This window comes from Lactuca virosa, chromosome 8, assembly GCF_052849685.1.
Source record: "Lactuca virosa cultivar CGN04683 chromosome 8, Lactuca_virosa_CGN04683_v6, whole genome shotgun sequence".
Lineage (NCBI taxonomy): Eukaryota > Viridiplantae > Streptophyta > Magnoliopsida > Asterales > Asteraceae > Lactuca > Lactuca virosa.
Genome location: NC_136433.1, coordinates 55,384,602 through 55,399,129, shown reverse-complemented (window position 1 = coordinate 55,399,129; position 14,528 = coordinate 55,384,602). Strand labels below are relative to the sequence as shown.

The following is a 14,528-nucleotide window of genomic DNA, read 5'->3' as shown; positions in this document are numbered from 1 at the left end:
CACCATTGACCCCACTTGGTTTTACAGTAGCTTCCATCGAGATAGGTTTTCATTGATTACATTAGAATTCCACAATCAACAACGACAAGTCCACTATAATCAAAATTCACCACCACCCCGCCCCCGGCCGCAAGCTCGTGGACCGCTATCAATGTCGAGGTATAGAAAAGTCCATGGGAGCGTCACCGTTAAACTTTTTTTTCTCAAACTGATATTTAAACAGGTTTCACTTCATACACATGTTTAAATGTAATGGTAAAACGACATTAAGACTACTCGCTACGGGCCTGTGGAGGGGTGTTTTTGCCTACGTGGAGGCTCCTTAACGACGTTACCACGGCTGGAACATCGCCCCCGCCTCTAATTATGAGATGTGGCGTTATGAAATGTGGTATCGAGCACCAGAGGCAACACCCAATCAGATTATTTCCTTCTTTTTGTCTCTCTTTCTCTCCTCTTAACACCATGTTATAACATGGAAACACCACCACCGTTTCATGTTATAATATGTTCAAATATGAGATGACAATATTTGGCATCATAACCTTGTTGCCGACACCCAATAGTCTTCGACCTTTTTCAATATAATCTTTTACTTGTAACGTCGATGTGGCCCTCAAGCGCTAAAAAGCATATGTTATGCTAAATTGAATAATGAATTCTGGAAGTCAAACTTTCAATTTATTTGCCGAAAACATTGGCTTTTTGTTTTATAAATTTAATTTTCAAATGATGGAATCTTGTAGTTGACAATTTGCACTAGGGGTGGTAAAAAATATCCGCATCCGAACATCCGATCCGAAAAATCCAAAAATCCGATCCGAAAATACCCGAAAAACCGGATATCCAAAAATTCGGATACCCGAAATTTGGATATCCGGTTTTTCGGATTCGGATACGGATATTAAAATGTGAAAATTTCGGATATTTCGGATATCCGAAATATATAATATAAAAAAGTATTAAAAATAGTTTTAATGCATTGGGTTTTTCATTTGAAATTCAAAAAGACAAATTATTAACATTTTTACTTGGTATGCAAAGTGAGGATGGTATAAATGTTACATTTTTTATGTTGATTTTAGTAATTTGAGTTTGATTTCTCAAGATCTTCAGGTATCATGAGGTAACTTGCATTTAACCGGACGAAATGAAGTCTTATTATACCTAACAAATGCATGGAAACGTTGTTGTTCTTTGAGGGTTTATTTTCTTTATTTAAAACTAATGAAATTCGGATATCCGGTTTACTATCCGAATCCGTATCCGAAATTTCGGATATCCGAAATTTCGGATACGGATTCGGATATCAAAAATCAACTATCCGAATTTTCGGATATCCGGTTTTGAACACCCCTAATTTGCACTACATGGCGTAGGCCAATGGAAAACTGCATCCCATGAGTATGGACATAACAGTCATTTAACAAAGTCTAATATAAGTCTTCTACAATAATTTGCAGATTAAAAATATGTTTTTATGTTCACATGATCGTCATATATCTAATATACTTTTTATATTTCAAAAACGTAAAAAAAAGCACTCGTGTGAAAGCAATGTTTTAAAAACCGGTTTTTTAATTGAACCTGTCAGGTGACGTTTTCCGGTTCAACCGGATGGTCAAACCGGTTCTATATTTTTATATGTTTTTAATTATCCTGCATACATTGATTACAAAACTTGTCATCTTTTTAGTATTACAAACGTAAATAGAATGCAACATATAAAAACAATCATTATAGAAGTCAAAATCAAACAAAGAAGCCCAAAACAAACACAAAAATCCAAGAATGTCCGGTTCAACCGGTCCATTCCGGTTCAATGTAGCCGGTTGAACCGGTTTTTTACTAAAACTGGCCGGTTCAATCCGGTCAGGAAATCATTATAAAACCGGTCCAAATCGAACCGCCCTCACCTCCGGTTCCCGGTTCGACCAGTTCAACCAGCCGGTTCGAACCGGTTTTTAAAACACTGTGTGAAAGATATGTTGTGGTTGGTAAAACTAAGCAACAACATATTTAGATGCCATTTCTCATTGTTTATAAATAAATTATCAAATAAAATTTGGCTAATGTCATAAAAACCCTCAAGTTTTCAGGGTTTTGTCGGTTTTGCTCAAAGTTGAATTTTATGTCCGTTTTTACCCTAACATTTCCAAAAAATGTTTGGTTTTACCCTTTTACCGGTGATAACAGGCTACCATTATATTAACTTCGCAAAAAACCCTTAAGTATATAGTTTTTTTTACGTTTTTACCCTTAAGTTTATAATTTTTTTTATATTTTTACCCTATGTATTTTTTTTCATATTATACGTATTCAAGCAGAAAAATCATATTTATATATGAAAAAAATTTAATTAAATATTGTATTAACATTTTTTTAATGTTATTTCTTTATATATATATATATATATATATATATATATATATATATATATATGTGTGTGTGTGTGTGTGTGTGTGTATATGTGTGTATGAGTTTTTTTGTTGGATAAACCATTTAAAATGTAAAAAAAACAAATTAATATGTTTTTAGTACTACAAATACGTATTTTTATTTATTTAAAAATATACATATCAATAAAAAAAACTAGTTCATTCATAAACATGTTTATCTAAGGGGGTGTTTGACTTGTCTTTTTGAGAGGCAAAAGTCCTTTTTGGAAAAGTTACAAAAAGTCAGTTTTTCCTAACTTTTCCAAAAAGTCAGTTTTCCTTCTATCTAAAATCCAAAAGTAACTTTTAAAATGTTTTTACCAAATATCTTTTAGCCTTTATCTTTTCCAAAAAGGACTTTTGTCTCTCAAAAAGACAAGCCAAACACCCCCTAAGTATATACATATATTTTTAGAAGTGTAAATATGTATTTTGATATATGTTTTTTTTAAAGTATAAATATATTTTTAGAAGTATAGATATATATTATTATATATATATTAAAGTTGTGGAAGAAAAAAATAGTAAAGTTGGGATACTTTGTCCAGGTTTGGTCCCTTGATTTACATATCCGGTCCTTGTACTTCTTTAACTAATTTATTCATGTCCTTTTGTTTGTGTTCCATTCAACTTCCCATTTTTTTGGCAGAATTGGTCCCTGTATTATTGTTGGAAGTTAGGAATACTAAATTTGGATGTTTTTTGGCAACTTTGCTCATTATTCTTTACCCATTTTGACACTTTTGGTCCTTGCAATCAATATTTTTACACTTTTTTGGAACCTTTTAATATTTAAAGTTTGGCCACAAAACTTTAACAGTTTGCCAACTTTGATCCCTTTTCTAAAAAGTTGCTAATTCCTACCCCTTTAATTTTTTAGCCATTTTCACACTTCTGGTCCTTGCAGTCAAAACTTTTACATTTTTTGTCCGGGGCAAAGCCCAGACTTTTCATCCTTGCACTTTATATGTCTGTCATATTTATCAATTCGGAAACAACATTGAAAGCTTCTGGCCCCCGCGTAGCGGGGGTAACCTTTCTAGTTAATATATAAAAATGTAAAAATATGTATTTATACTTCTAAAAACTATATCTATAAAACACATATTCATAATTCTAAAAATATTATTTATCTTTTTAAACGGTATAACCATGCAAAAACATACACACACACACACAAACAAACAATATATATATATATATATATATATATATATATATATATATATATATATATATATAACATTAAAAAATATATAAATACAATATTTAATTAAATATTTTTTCGTATATAAATACGATTTTTCTGCATGAATATGTATATTATGAAAAAAATATACTTAAGGTAAAAGTGTAAAAAAAATTATAAACTTAAGGGTAAAAACGCAAAAAAAAATGGTAAACTTAAGGGTTTTTTTTGCAAATTTAATATAATGGTAACCTGAAAAACCTGTTATCATCGGTAAAAGGGTAAAACCGAACATTTTTTCGAAAATGTTTGGATAAAAACGGACATAAATTTCAACTTTGGGCAAAACCGACAAAACCCTCAAAACTTGATGGTTTTTATGACATTAACCCAGTATAATTTTGTAAGATTTATTTATTTTGAGAAAGGATATATTATACATATGTATACCCAATATATTTTTGTCCGCAATTTTAATTTAATTTTTTCAGATTTAAAACATCTCTAAATATTATTAAAAGAGAACCTTAAATTCTACAATGAATAAACAAGGGCCCTTGATTGCATTTCCCTCCTTTAGTCTCCACCTTAGGATCGTTTTGCTGACATCATCCTAACCCAAAAAAAAAATACACGCGCCTTCCTTCTCACGATTCATTCTCACGATTCACGCCTTCCTTCTCACGATTCACGCCTTCCTTCTCACGATTCATTCCTAATTTCATTCTTAGGTTTTCTCTCCACACAATCAACACAATCAGCTCCCCATGAAACTTGTTTGAATATGATCGATACGCCACTTAGTCCCATGAAAGTTGTGACTAATTTGCAGGAAGCTGTTTGGGATGCTGATATTGTTCTTAAACTCGATCATCTTGTTTCCTACTCCTGGTGGTCAGTTTCGATTTCCTTTTGCTTTATGTTTTTGTGCATGGATTTTACTTTTATTTTGTTTGATGTTATGATGTTTGAATTATTGGAAATGTTATTGGGGTTTTTGCATACTTATGTTTGCTTCGAGATTTGGATCCTTTTTTTTTCTAGATTTTCCCCTCTAAACATGTTCACCCAAAGTTCCTATGCGAGTTTAGATTGAAAGAGAGAGTTTTGTTTCTTAAAGCTGGAGGTTTTTCAATACTTTATGCATGAATTGCAGAATGAAAGCATAGTGGATGATGATTTATTGTTGTATGCAGGGTCATTTTCTTCCCGCTTTTCCTATTTCATGCTGTTGTTGCCAGAGGAAGATTCTCATTACCTGCACCATCAGTTCCCCATGGCCGTGATGTATGATCTCTTTCTTTTTCTTCCTTTTCATCATCATTTTTCATTCACTGTAATAAGTAAGACTATAAGTATGAACAATCTGTATAAACCTTATGAACTGTGTCATTTCCATATCTTACATTATGCATCAGGGAATACTTTTCCTTTCTCTTTTATGTAGTGGGCACCATGGCATGCAGTTGTTGCCACACCTTTGCTTCCTCTGTTGGCATTTGAAGTAACCATTCTTGTTGACAATTTCAGGTGATTGTCTATTCTCTTTACAGCCTGGTTATGCTAATTTGCAATGTACATAACTGATAATTTATCATTTACAGAATGTGCAAGGCCTTATTACCTGGAGATGATGAAAGTGTGAGTGATGATGCAATATGGGAGACACTTCCTGTAAGTTTATTTGATAAAGAAAGTATATTCATATCTATATGCCTTCACCTTTCTTCTCATATTTAATCGAAAGAGACCATTGTCTTTAAGAGTCTAAAAGCTCTGTTTTTCCCAGCATTTCTGGGTTGCTATATCCATGGTTTTCTTCATTGCTGCCACTGTCTTCACCCTCCTGAAGTTATGTGGTAATATTTTTTGGTTATCATCTACTTTCTAATTTAAAAAGTATCATGCATATGAACAATAAAATCACCATGTAGGTTTTTAATCACTTCTATTCACTTAACAGGTTTTGTAGATGCTTTAGGCTGGTAGGACCTACTCATAGATTTTGGGTATATTTCTTCTGACAGATTTTTCCCATCTTTCCTTTACTACAGGTGTACCATGAGTCAGACAAGAGGAGAACCAATCAATAGTAGTCCTGCATTTGAGAATATAAGTGCAGGTATTTCAAGGAGCTGATCAATAGTAGTCCTGCATTTAATTTCTAAATTGTCTCATGTACTAATGATTATATGCTTGAATCATTCGTCCTTTATTTTTCAGCTGTTGTTCTTTAATCAGCGAATACCCCGACTCAAGTAGACCTTCCACCGTTTGCTGATCAATCAAATCAAATATATTAGTTTTACATGCTTTAGATCCAAACTTTGGAGCTGATGAGACAACTAATACAATGTGTTTCTTAACACTTTATATCATCTGTTTTTTTTTTTTTTTGCCTTAACCCATTAAGGTTGGATCTAAAGCATGTTTTTTTTTCATCAAATCTTCGGTTTTCTCAAATTCTTTCTTATGTTTTTGTTGCTGCATGGTTTCAGTCTGATCTGGATAGAAACCTTTCCCAATCCTACACATTTTTTTATTAAATTGTTATATATTATCTATGTGTGATTACAGTTGGAATGAATGGGTTGGATTTGACAGATTAATGAAGTATACAGAAGAAAACATTTTAAACCAACAAGCACTTGACAAAAAACAGGTGCTTGACAAATATTCAAAAGGAAGATCAACTCAAACTCAAATAAATAATTTATTTTTACATATATTGAGAAATTTTAACTATCTATTTCTGTGTTACTTACTCAGGGGCAAAAGGGAAAAAGAGAAAGTAAAATTTAAGTATAGAGGCATGTTTATGTTCAAATTCAAACATTTCATATTTTTTTCATCATAAAATTTTTGTTCCCAAAATAACCCTATGCTTATGGTGTTAGAAATCATTAATGATTTCATTTACATATCATAGTTTATATCTCATATTTTACATATCATATTCATACCTTTTTTTGTAAGTTTAATTTTTTTATTATAAATCATTAATGATTTCATTTACATATCATATTCATACCTTTTTTTTGTAATGTCAGATTCATCAGCTGCAAAAAAGAGGAATGTCAGCTTTTTAATATGAATCTGCTAATGAATTAATCTCATATCAACTTCCTTTTTGTGTTCTTCCAATTTTTATTTTTATTTTTTTTGTTTGTTAATGGTGGTTGCAGTGTTTTTTGCTGTTTCAAAAAGATCCAAGACCTTATGCAATAAATTCAAATCTGCGGATTGCTCCCTTCCATCCTGAACCAAGTCAAGTCACATTTGAAAAAAAAAAATAAATCATACCGCACCCTCCTTAAAAATTAGTTTTGTATTAAAAGTATTATTTGTTGTTGAATGATTGACTATCTGGAGTTGTAATTTATTTTTACATATATTGAGAAATTTTAACTATCTATTTCTGTGTTACTTACTCATGGGAAAAAGAGAGAAAAAGAGAAAGAGTGATTTAAGTATAGAGGTATGTTTATGTTCAAATTCAAACATCTCATATTAGATTATAAATTTTTTGTTCCCAAAATAACTCTATGCTTATGGTGTTAGACAGAGAATCGGATGAACGGACATCACCCTCCAGTAAGTTTAATTTTTTATTAAAATCATTAATGATTTCATAATAATATCATATTCATACCTTTTTTTGTAATGTCAGATTCATCATCTGCAAAAAAGAGGAATATCAGCTTTTTAATCTGAATCTGGTAATGAATTATGTGCAGATTGTGGATCTTCAAGTCCAAAATGGATGTAAGTCCTAAGCTTTAATATTTATCAATACAATTTTATTATATTAACTGTTTAGAAAATAATACCATGTATATCGGTTCTGATTCCATACTAATTTTGTTTTGTGCAGTTACTAAGCCTCCACCTGTAAGCCTGCAGATTGTCTTCCTTCCTATGTTGACATTTAACCATTCTTGTTGACAATTTCAGGTGATTGTCTATTCTCTTTACAGCCTGGTTATGCTAATTTGCAATGTACATAACTGATAATCTATCATTTACAGAATGTGCAAGGCCTTATTACCTAGAGATGATGAAAGTGTGAGTGATGATGCAATATGGGAGACACTTCCTGTAAGTTTATTTGATAAAGAAAGTATATTCATATCTATATGCCTTCACCTTTCTTCTCATATTTAATCGAAAGAGACCATTGTCTTTAAGAGTCTAAAAGCTCTCTTTTTTCCAGCATTTATGGGTTGCTATATCCATGGTTTTCTTCATTGCTACAATAAATTCAAATATGGGGATTGCTCCCTTCCATCCTGAACCAAGTCAAGTCACATTTGATAAAAAAATAAATCATACCCCACCCTCCTTAAAAATTAGTTTTGTATTAAAAGTATTATTTATTGTTGAATGATTGACTATCTGGAGTTGTAATTTATTTTTACATATATTGAGAATTTTTAACTATCTATTTATGTGTTACTTACTCAGGGGCAAAAGGGAAAAAGAGAAAGAGTGATTTAAGTATAGAGGTATGTTTATGTTCAAATTCAAACATCTCATATTAGATTATAATTTTTTTGTTCCCAAAATAACCCTATGCTTATGGTGTTAGACAGAGAGAATCGGATGAACGGACATCAGCCTCCAGTAAGTTTAATTTTTTATTAAAATAATATATGAATTCATAATCATATCATATTCATACCTTTTTTTTGTAATGTCAGATTCATCAGCTGCAAAAAAGAGTAATATCAGCTTTTTAATCTGAATCTGGTAATGAATTATGTGCAGATTGTGGATCTTCAAGTCCAAAATGGATGTAAGTCCTAAGCTTTAATATTTATCAATATATTTTTTTTCCATCTAATATATACAATGATCGGGTTTGAATTTGATAGATCATACAGAAAATCGACCTATCACTTCTTATTATCATATAAAATTCTCTTATTACTCTTTTCATAGTTTATATCTCATATTTTGTAATTATATTTGACATGGTATATTGATATTATTTTCGATATCATACCATATTTATTTATTAAAATATTATATATTTATTATCTTTTTTTCTTATTCTACAAGCTTTTCAAATTTACAGTTTTTATATGGTAATTATTATCTTAAATTAGGTATGATTTTATCTATTTTTGTACTTATATTTGACATGGTATATTGATATTATTTTCGATAACATACCATACATAAAACATATTTTAAGTATGGAAATGATATTACATTCCAAAATATTTATGTCATATTAGCATTAACCAAATTTATATTTCCCTATAAATATAGTGTCTACGATTTTTCATTCCAAATCAAAATTCTCTCTAACTAATTATCTCCTTTCATTGCAGGTAATAGTATTAGTATTCCATAGCAACAAACAATGCAGATCAGGTCGTCTTTGATAAGGTTGCTGAAATCAATGCATCCAAAGAGTCTTGGAACATACGTGTTAAAGTCGTCATGCTTTGGAAGCCGACCTATAAAAACAATCCTAATATGGTCACAAGCCTAGACATGATTTTAATTGACCAGGAGGTACTGTTTTTTACACACTTTATTTTTTAGATTGTCAAATTCTTATGTTATTTCTATTCAAAAAATTTTAAATTCGATTACTGTTATGCTTTTTTATTTCTATTCATATAATTTTAATAATCAACTTTATTATTTTTAATAATAAACTTTAGTCTATGTAATGAAATCTCTTATTATTCCTTTATTTTTTTTATCAATCTGATAAATTTACAATTATTCATCATCTTGTGATTTTGGTTCCTGATCCCTTCACTGGAATTTATTCTATGTAATAAAATCTCTTATATAATCAGGTCATATAATCAGCTAGTCACATTGTTTGGATACCTGTAACTTTGTTTCTTTTAAACGATAAAACAAAATAGGTTGGTTTTTCTGAACAAAATTAATAATAATAATAGGGTTTTTTTGTATATAATGAGATAATAGGTTGGACTTTACTGAATATTTCCTAGCAGAAAAATATGGATGTTTATCGATTTCAGTTCTTCTCTTTTAATTCTATGTTATTGAATTTGTTGATACTTTATCTTTAAATTTGTTTCTATTTTATTAAATTTTAATTATAATCAGCCAGTCACATTGTTTGGATACCTGTAACTTGGTTTCTTTTAAACGATAAAACAAAATAGGTTGGTTTTTCTGAACAAAATTAATAATAATAAAAGGGTTTTTTTGTATATAATGAGATAATAGGTTGGACTTTACTGAATATTTCATGGCAGAAAAATATGGATGTTTATCGATTTCAGTTCTTCTCTTTTATTTCTATGTTATTGAATTTGTTGATACTTTATCTTTAAATTTGTTTCTATTTTATTAAATTTTAATTAACAGGTATTATTTTTTTGTATTTTTAATACTTTTTTTACACTTTTTTATCTTTCATTGTCACCTACAGGGAAGTAGAATACAAGCAACAATAAAAAAAAAATCTTATTCTTGTATTTGAATCCTTATTCGATGAAGGAGCTGTCCGAGAGATTAGTAACTTCGCTATGGCTAGCGATGAAGGCGAATACATGCTTGTTCCTCATAAACATAAAATCAATTTCTACAGAACCACAAAAGTTCGTGTATCCACTGATTTTGTTGATACGGTAGATCCTTATCATTTTATCTCTTTCCCAGATTTGCTAGCCAGGAACTTTGACACTCGTGTTGCATTTGGTATGTTTTTATGTTATTAGTTTTAACTTATTTCTATACTTCAGTTTTTAGTGTAAAACACATTTGGATTATGATTACTAATTTATTATATTTTGTCACATAGATTTTCTTGGTGAAGTTGTGTCAACTGATCCCATGCGAGTCATTGTTGAGTATGGAAGAGAGAAAATGTTAATGAATCTGGTTGCTCAGGATTTAAGGTACATATTCGTATTATTATTACACATTCCCCCGTTTATATTTATCTTTCATTAATAACCACCATGCATTTTTAGTGGTACGAAAATTGCAGTCGCTTTGTGGGGCAGTTTTGCACTGAAGCTGAATACTTACATTTCACAACATAATGAGACTGCTCCTGTTATTATCCTGCTACGTTTTGGCGAAACTCAAAATTTGGGGTGGTAAGGATTTTTGAATAACAAATTATCATTTCAACTTCAAAGTAATTACTGACAATATTATTTTACTTTTTATTTGCAGGTCAGCCTCAAGTTAGTAATTGTTTGTTTGGGTCTAGATTGCATATAAATGATGAAATGCCTCAGATTTTAGAGTTCAAATCAAAGTATGTTTTTTTAATAATTATGAATCATGTAATGTTTTATGTTTTTGTATGATAACAACTGTAATTATGAATCATGTAATGTTTTATGTTTTATGTTTATGAATCATGTAATGTTTTTTTAATAATTATGAATCATGTAATGTTTTAGTTATTTACCATAGTTAACACATTTATCTTACAAAATCATTACTTTTGTTGAATAACCTCACTTTTTTGTATATGTAGTCTTAATGCTTTGGATACGAATGTTGAGTCTTCTAGCCGTACATCCCAGCTCAACTCAGATACTGTTGTGGCTAATCCAGAGGATTACTACCTCCATTTTCAAATAAAAAACATCAATGAGATTCCAGATTTTAATGAGGTTTACTTAACATTTTTATATAACAGTTTCCGTATTCTATTATTGTTTTGATTTTCTATGTACAATTCATATGAAATAATATTTTAATATGATTCCTTTCAATCCTATATATGAAACAGGAAGTTGGTTTAACCATCATCGCTACTATCATTGGTTTTGATATGGATGATGGCTAGTATTCATTTTATTGCCGTGATTGTTCTAAAAAAGTCACTAAAAATGATGATGATGTTGATGCTGGCCCTTTTCACTGTGATGGTTGTGGATTTGTCTCGGATGTACTTGGAAAGTAAGTAATTATTATCTCTTTGACTAGGCATGTATTTTACTTTTTTCATATATTTCATTGTGTATGTCAAACTAAATATAAGTATTATGTTATAATTTTTAGGATTAGGATAGTAGTTCGTGTGCAAGATGAAAGTGGGTCTTCTTCGTTCGTATTGTTTGAGCGTCATGTAAAAGATCTTATTCGTCGCGGAAACCAATGGTTTATGGAAAAAATAGCTAATGTTTGATAAAATATCTCCCTTATTTAAATGATTGACATATATGATTTTTCTTCTTTAACTTTTCCAACCATTTTATAATGTAAATTAGGACAAAATAAATAAATAAATAATATATATATATATATATATATATATATATATATATATATATATATATATATACCAACATTCCCAAATTGGCTATGCATTGTACATTTATTTTTACTACATATTTTATAACAACAAATTTGCATTTTTTTTCGTTGTACCTTTAATCATAAACTCATACTTGCTGAAAGTTACATATTTTTTGTTATAAAAGTCTCGTTTAAGCATTATACTTAATGAACATTTAACTTCAAACAATCATTATTTTGTCCACAAACAGATAAAGGGCTCAAACCACAATTGCTAATTGTAGCAACCCTTCGTCCTTGATCATCTACTCTGAAAATGAAGATTTCCTTCATAAATTTGATTTCCATAGTATTGCTGATCTCCAACATGTACATCAGGTTTATATACACCACTTTCATTTAAAGTATATAAATTATGTGAAATTGTTTTTGTATTATTTATATCTTAATCGTTGATTTTTATTATTTTATATTAAAATTTAAACTGACATTGACATTTTTTTAGGAAAAAACTTTAATTGTTGTCGGTACGATTAAACAAGTATGTGCTGAAGGGGAATGAGCTTGTTTTACTTGTACTAGATGTCAATAGAAAGTCGAAAAACACATTTTAATCCATGATGATCAGTTTCCAGATAAAGAAGTTTTTTATTGTAACACTTCAAGCTACATTAACAAAGTCATTTCTGTTGTTCACAGGTTTTGAAACTTATTTTATAAATATTATTATATTGTTCTGTTAAATTATAAAAATTTATATTATAAATCTATTTACATCAATGCTTTCAGTTTTAAAATCACCATTATAGTTGAAGATATTACCGGTTCAGTTTCACTTACTTTATATGATTGTGACGCAAAGAAGCTTATAAAAAAAACGCACAAGAGTTGGTTCATCAGTTTTATGAGGTTATCCATATTAACTTTATTTACATAGAACAAATTTATTATTTTGTGTATCTATTTTTATAAAGATTCTTTTTTTTAGGATGGTAATAACGAAATTTATCCATCTGCTCTTAATATACTATTGGAGGAAAAAGCTGGCGTTCAAAATTCAAATTTCACATGACATTTTGAAGAACAAAACAGAAGGTCATGCTATGCCAAGGATCACATCTAACAAATCAATCATAGATGAATTGGAAAAAATATTGAAAATGGATCGGGTAAAATTCTTTACCGTCAATACTACAAATTTTGTACTTATTATCATTTCAATTCGTATGTCATGAAAGATTAAATTTTAAGTTTTTCTAATATTACTATCTTATTACTATCTTATTATTTCTTTCTTTTGCAGTTATCATTATTGACTTTTGAACTAATTATTGAAATTCTTTCACGAACAACATTACAAACATTTGTTACTATACGTTGTACAAATAAGTATTATGGAAATCTAACATACAACAAGCATGTTCTTCATAACTACAACCGTAGAAATAATGTGGTTTGTGGGGTTATCGTTCAACAAAAAAAACAATGGGGAAATATAGAGCGTCGGTTTGTTCCGTCTTCTGCTAGCAACAATCTTGACATTGATTGGTTACCACATACTTGTACGATTTTAGCATCATCCTTGTGCGGACTCCTTCTTGTTGAATCCTATGATCCAAATGAATACATTTCAAAGATTTTATTTGTTACCAAACCAACGACTACAGATGTCAAATCGATACCGTTTCCGAGCTCTGAATACACTGCGGTAAAGTTTGCTTTCGTGGTTATCAGTTCAAACCCGTTACATTTCAAGGTCATTCGACTGTCATACACAATGCCATCGTAAGAGTTTATATGTAGTATATTTTATGTTATTAATTTACTTTATTATTTACTTATATCTTATTTTATTTGTAGTGATATGCTTAAGAAAAAAGTGGACTACGATTACTACAACATAGAATTGTTTTCATCTACTACATGGCAATGTAGGGAGTTTCAAAATATCCAGTTACTATCATTTGTTTATCCTGTTTCTGATGAGGCAGTTACAAGTGGCGGTGTAGTTATTTCTTATTATCTAATGATACCATATTGCGATTTGATATTTATTCAGAAGAACATACACTTATATATGCGCCTTCTATTATTAATGACTTCAAACCGTATGCATCGAGACTGATCAAGTTTCACGGAAAATTGGGATATTTCTCTGTAAGTGGAGATTGTTTTAGGTCTATTTGGGTTTTCATTCACAATCGATGGGTTAAAGTAGATGTTAGTACTTACAATGAAGGTGCACATGAATGGTGGGATTATAGAAACAATACCCTATATTTCTTTAAAGGAAATACGATTGAACATGTGGTTCCGGTACATCCTTCTCAACAAGTTTTTTCAATCCGTTCTGATTTTGATACAGTCACTATGCCAAGTAGATATATATATATATATATATATATATATATATATATATATATATTATTTTGCATTCGAACATAGTTGCTTTTTGTAATGAACTATTTAAATATTTTATATTACTTTATGATTTATTACTTTTTTTTATTATTTTATTTGCAGTAAATGTTTTGGTAATTTTTTTAATACCTTCCCTGTGTTTAACGCGGGTTATAATCTAGTTTTAATTATTATATTATCAATGAAAACATATGTATTAGCTTACGCATTAAGCTTTTCTACATACG

The 14,528-nt window shown here is 29.7% G+C and overlaps 1 protein-coding gene across 27 annotated transcripts; it reads left to right on the top strand.

Annotated features, from left to right (window-relative positions):
- The first annotated feature begins 4,259 nt into the window (after positions 1-4,259).
- On the top strand, positions 4,260-14,255 carry LOC145129432 (uncharacterized). 27 transcript variants are annotated; one of them, XM_079064135.1, is made up of 27 exons: positions 4,261-4,521; positions 4,824-4,914; positions 5,046-5,157; positions 5,232-5,301; positions 5,682-5,749; positions 6,232-6,289; positions 6,397-6,437; positions 6,813-7,105; positions 7,189-7,221; positions 7,298-7,392; positions 7,502-7,581; positions 7,656-7,725; positions 8,092-8,132; positions 8,216-8,250; positions 8,328-8,422; positions 8,964-9,150; positions 10,052-10,320; positions 10,424-10,520; positions 10,596-10,724; positions 10,804-10,888; positions 11,114-11,252; positions 11,372-11,541; positions 12,132-12,258; positions 12,670-12,789; positions 12,869-13,049; positions 13,184-13,665; positions 13,741-14,255. In XM_079064135.1, exons 23-27 carry the CDS (start codon positions 12,197-12,199, stop codon positions 14,003-14,005), a joined length of 1,110 nt encoding a protein of 369 aa, XP_078920261.1. In that variant the 5' UTR covers positions 4,261-4,521; positions 4,824-4,914; positions 5,046-5,157; positions 5,232-5,301; positions 5,682-5,749; positions 6,232-6,289; positions 6,397-6,437; positions 6,813-7,105; positions 7,189-7,221; positions 7,298-7,392; positions 7,502-7,581; positions 7,656-7,725; positions 8,092-8,132; positions 8,216-8,250; positions 8,328-8,422; positions 8,964-9,150; positions 10,052-10,320; positions 10,424-10,520; positions 10,596-10,724; positions 10,804-10,888; positions 11,114-11,252; positions 11,372-11,541; positions 12,132-12,196; the 3' UTR covers positions 14,006-14,255. The 27 variants fall into 27 exon arrangements, with proteins under 27 accessions (XP_078920256.1, XP_078920255.1, XP_078920268.1 ...); XM_079064133.1 differs by having other exon boundaries at positions 6,205-6,289; XM_079064130.1 differs by having other exon boundaries at positions 4,260-4,521; positions 5,851-6,437.
- Positions 14,256-14,528: the final 273 nt, after the last annotated feature.

Bases quoted from the DNA above. Each gene is read 5' to 3' on its own strand.
- LOC145129432 (XM_079064130.1), top strand. From the start codon at position 12,197: ATGAAGATTTCCTTCATAAATTTGATTTCCATAGTATTGCTGATCTCC. The intron at 13,050-13,183 runs GTAAAATTCTTT...TTTCTTTTGCAG, and splicing joins AAATATTGAAAATGGATCGG to TTATCATTATTGACTTTTGA. The intron at 13,666-13,740 runs GTAAGAGTTTAT...TTTTATTTGTAG, and splicing joins CTGTCATACACAATGCCATC to TGATATGCTTAAGAAAAAAG.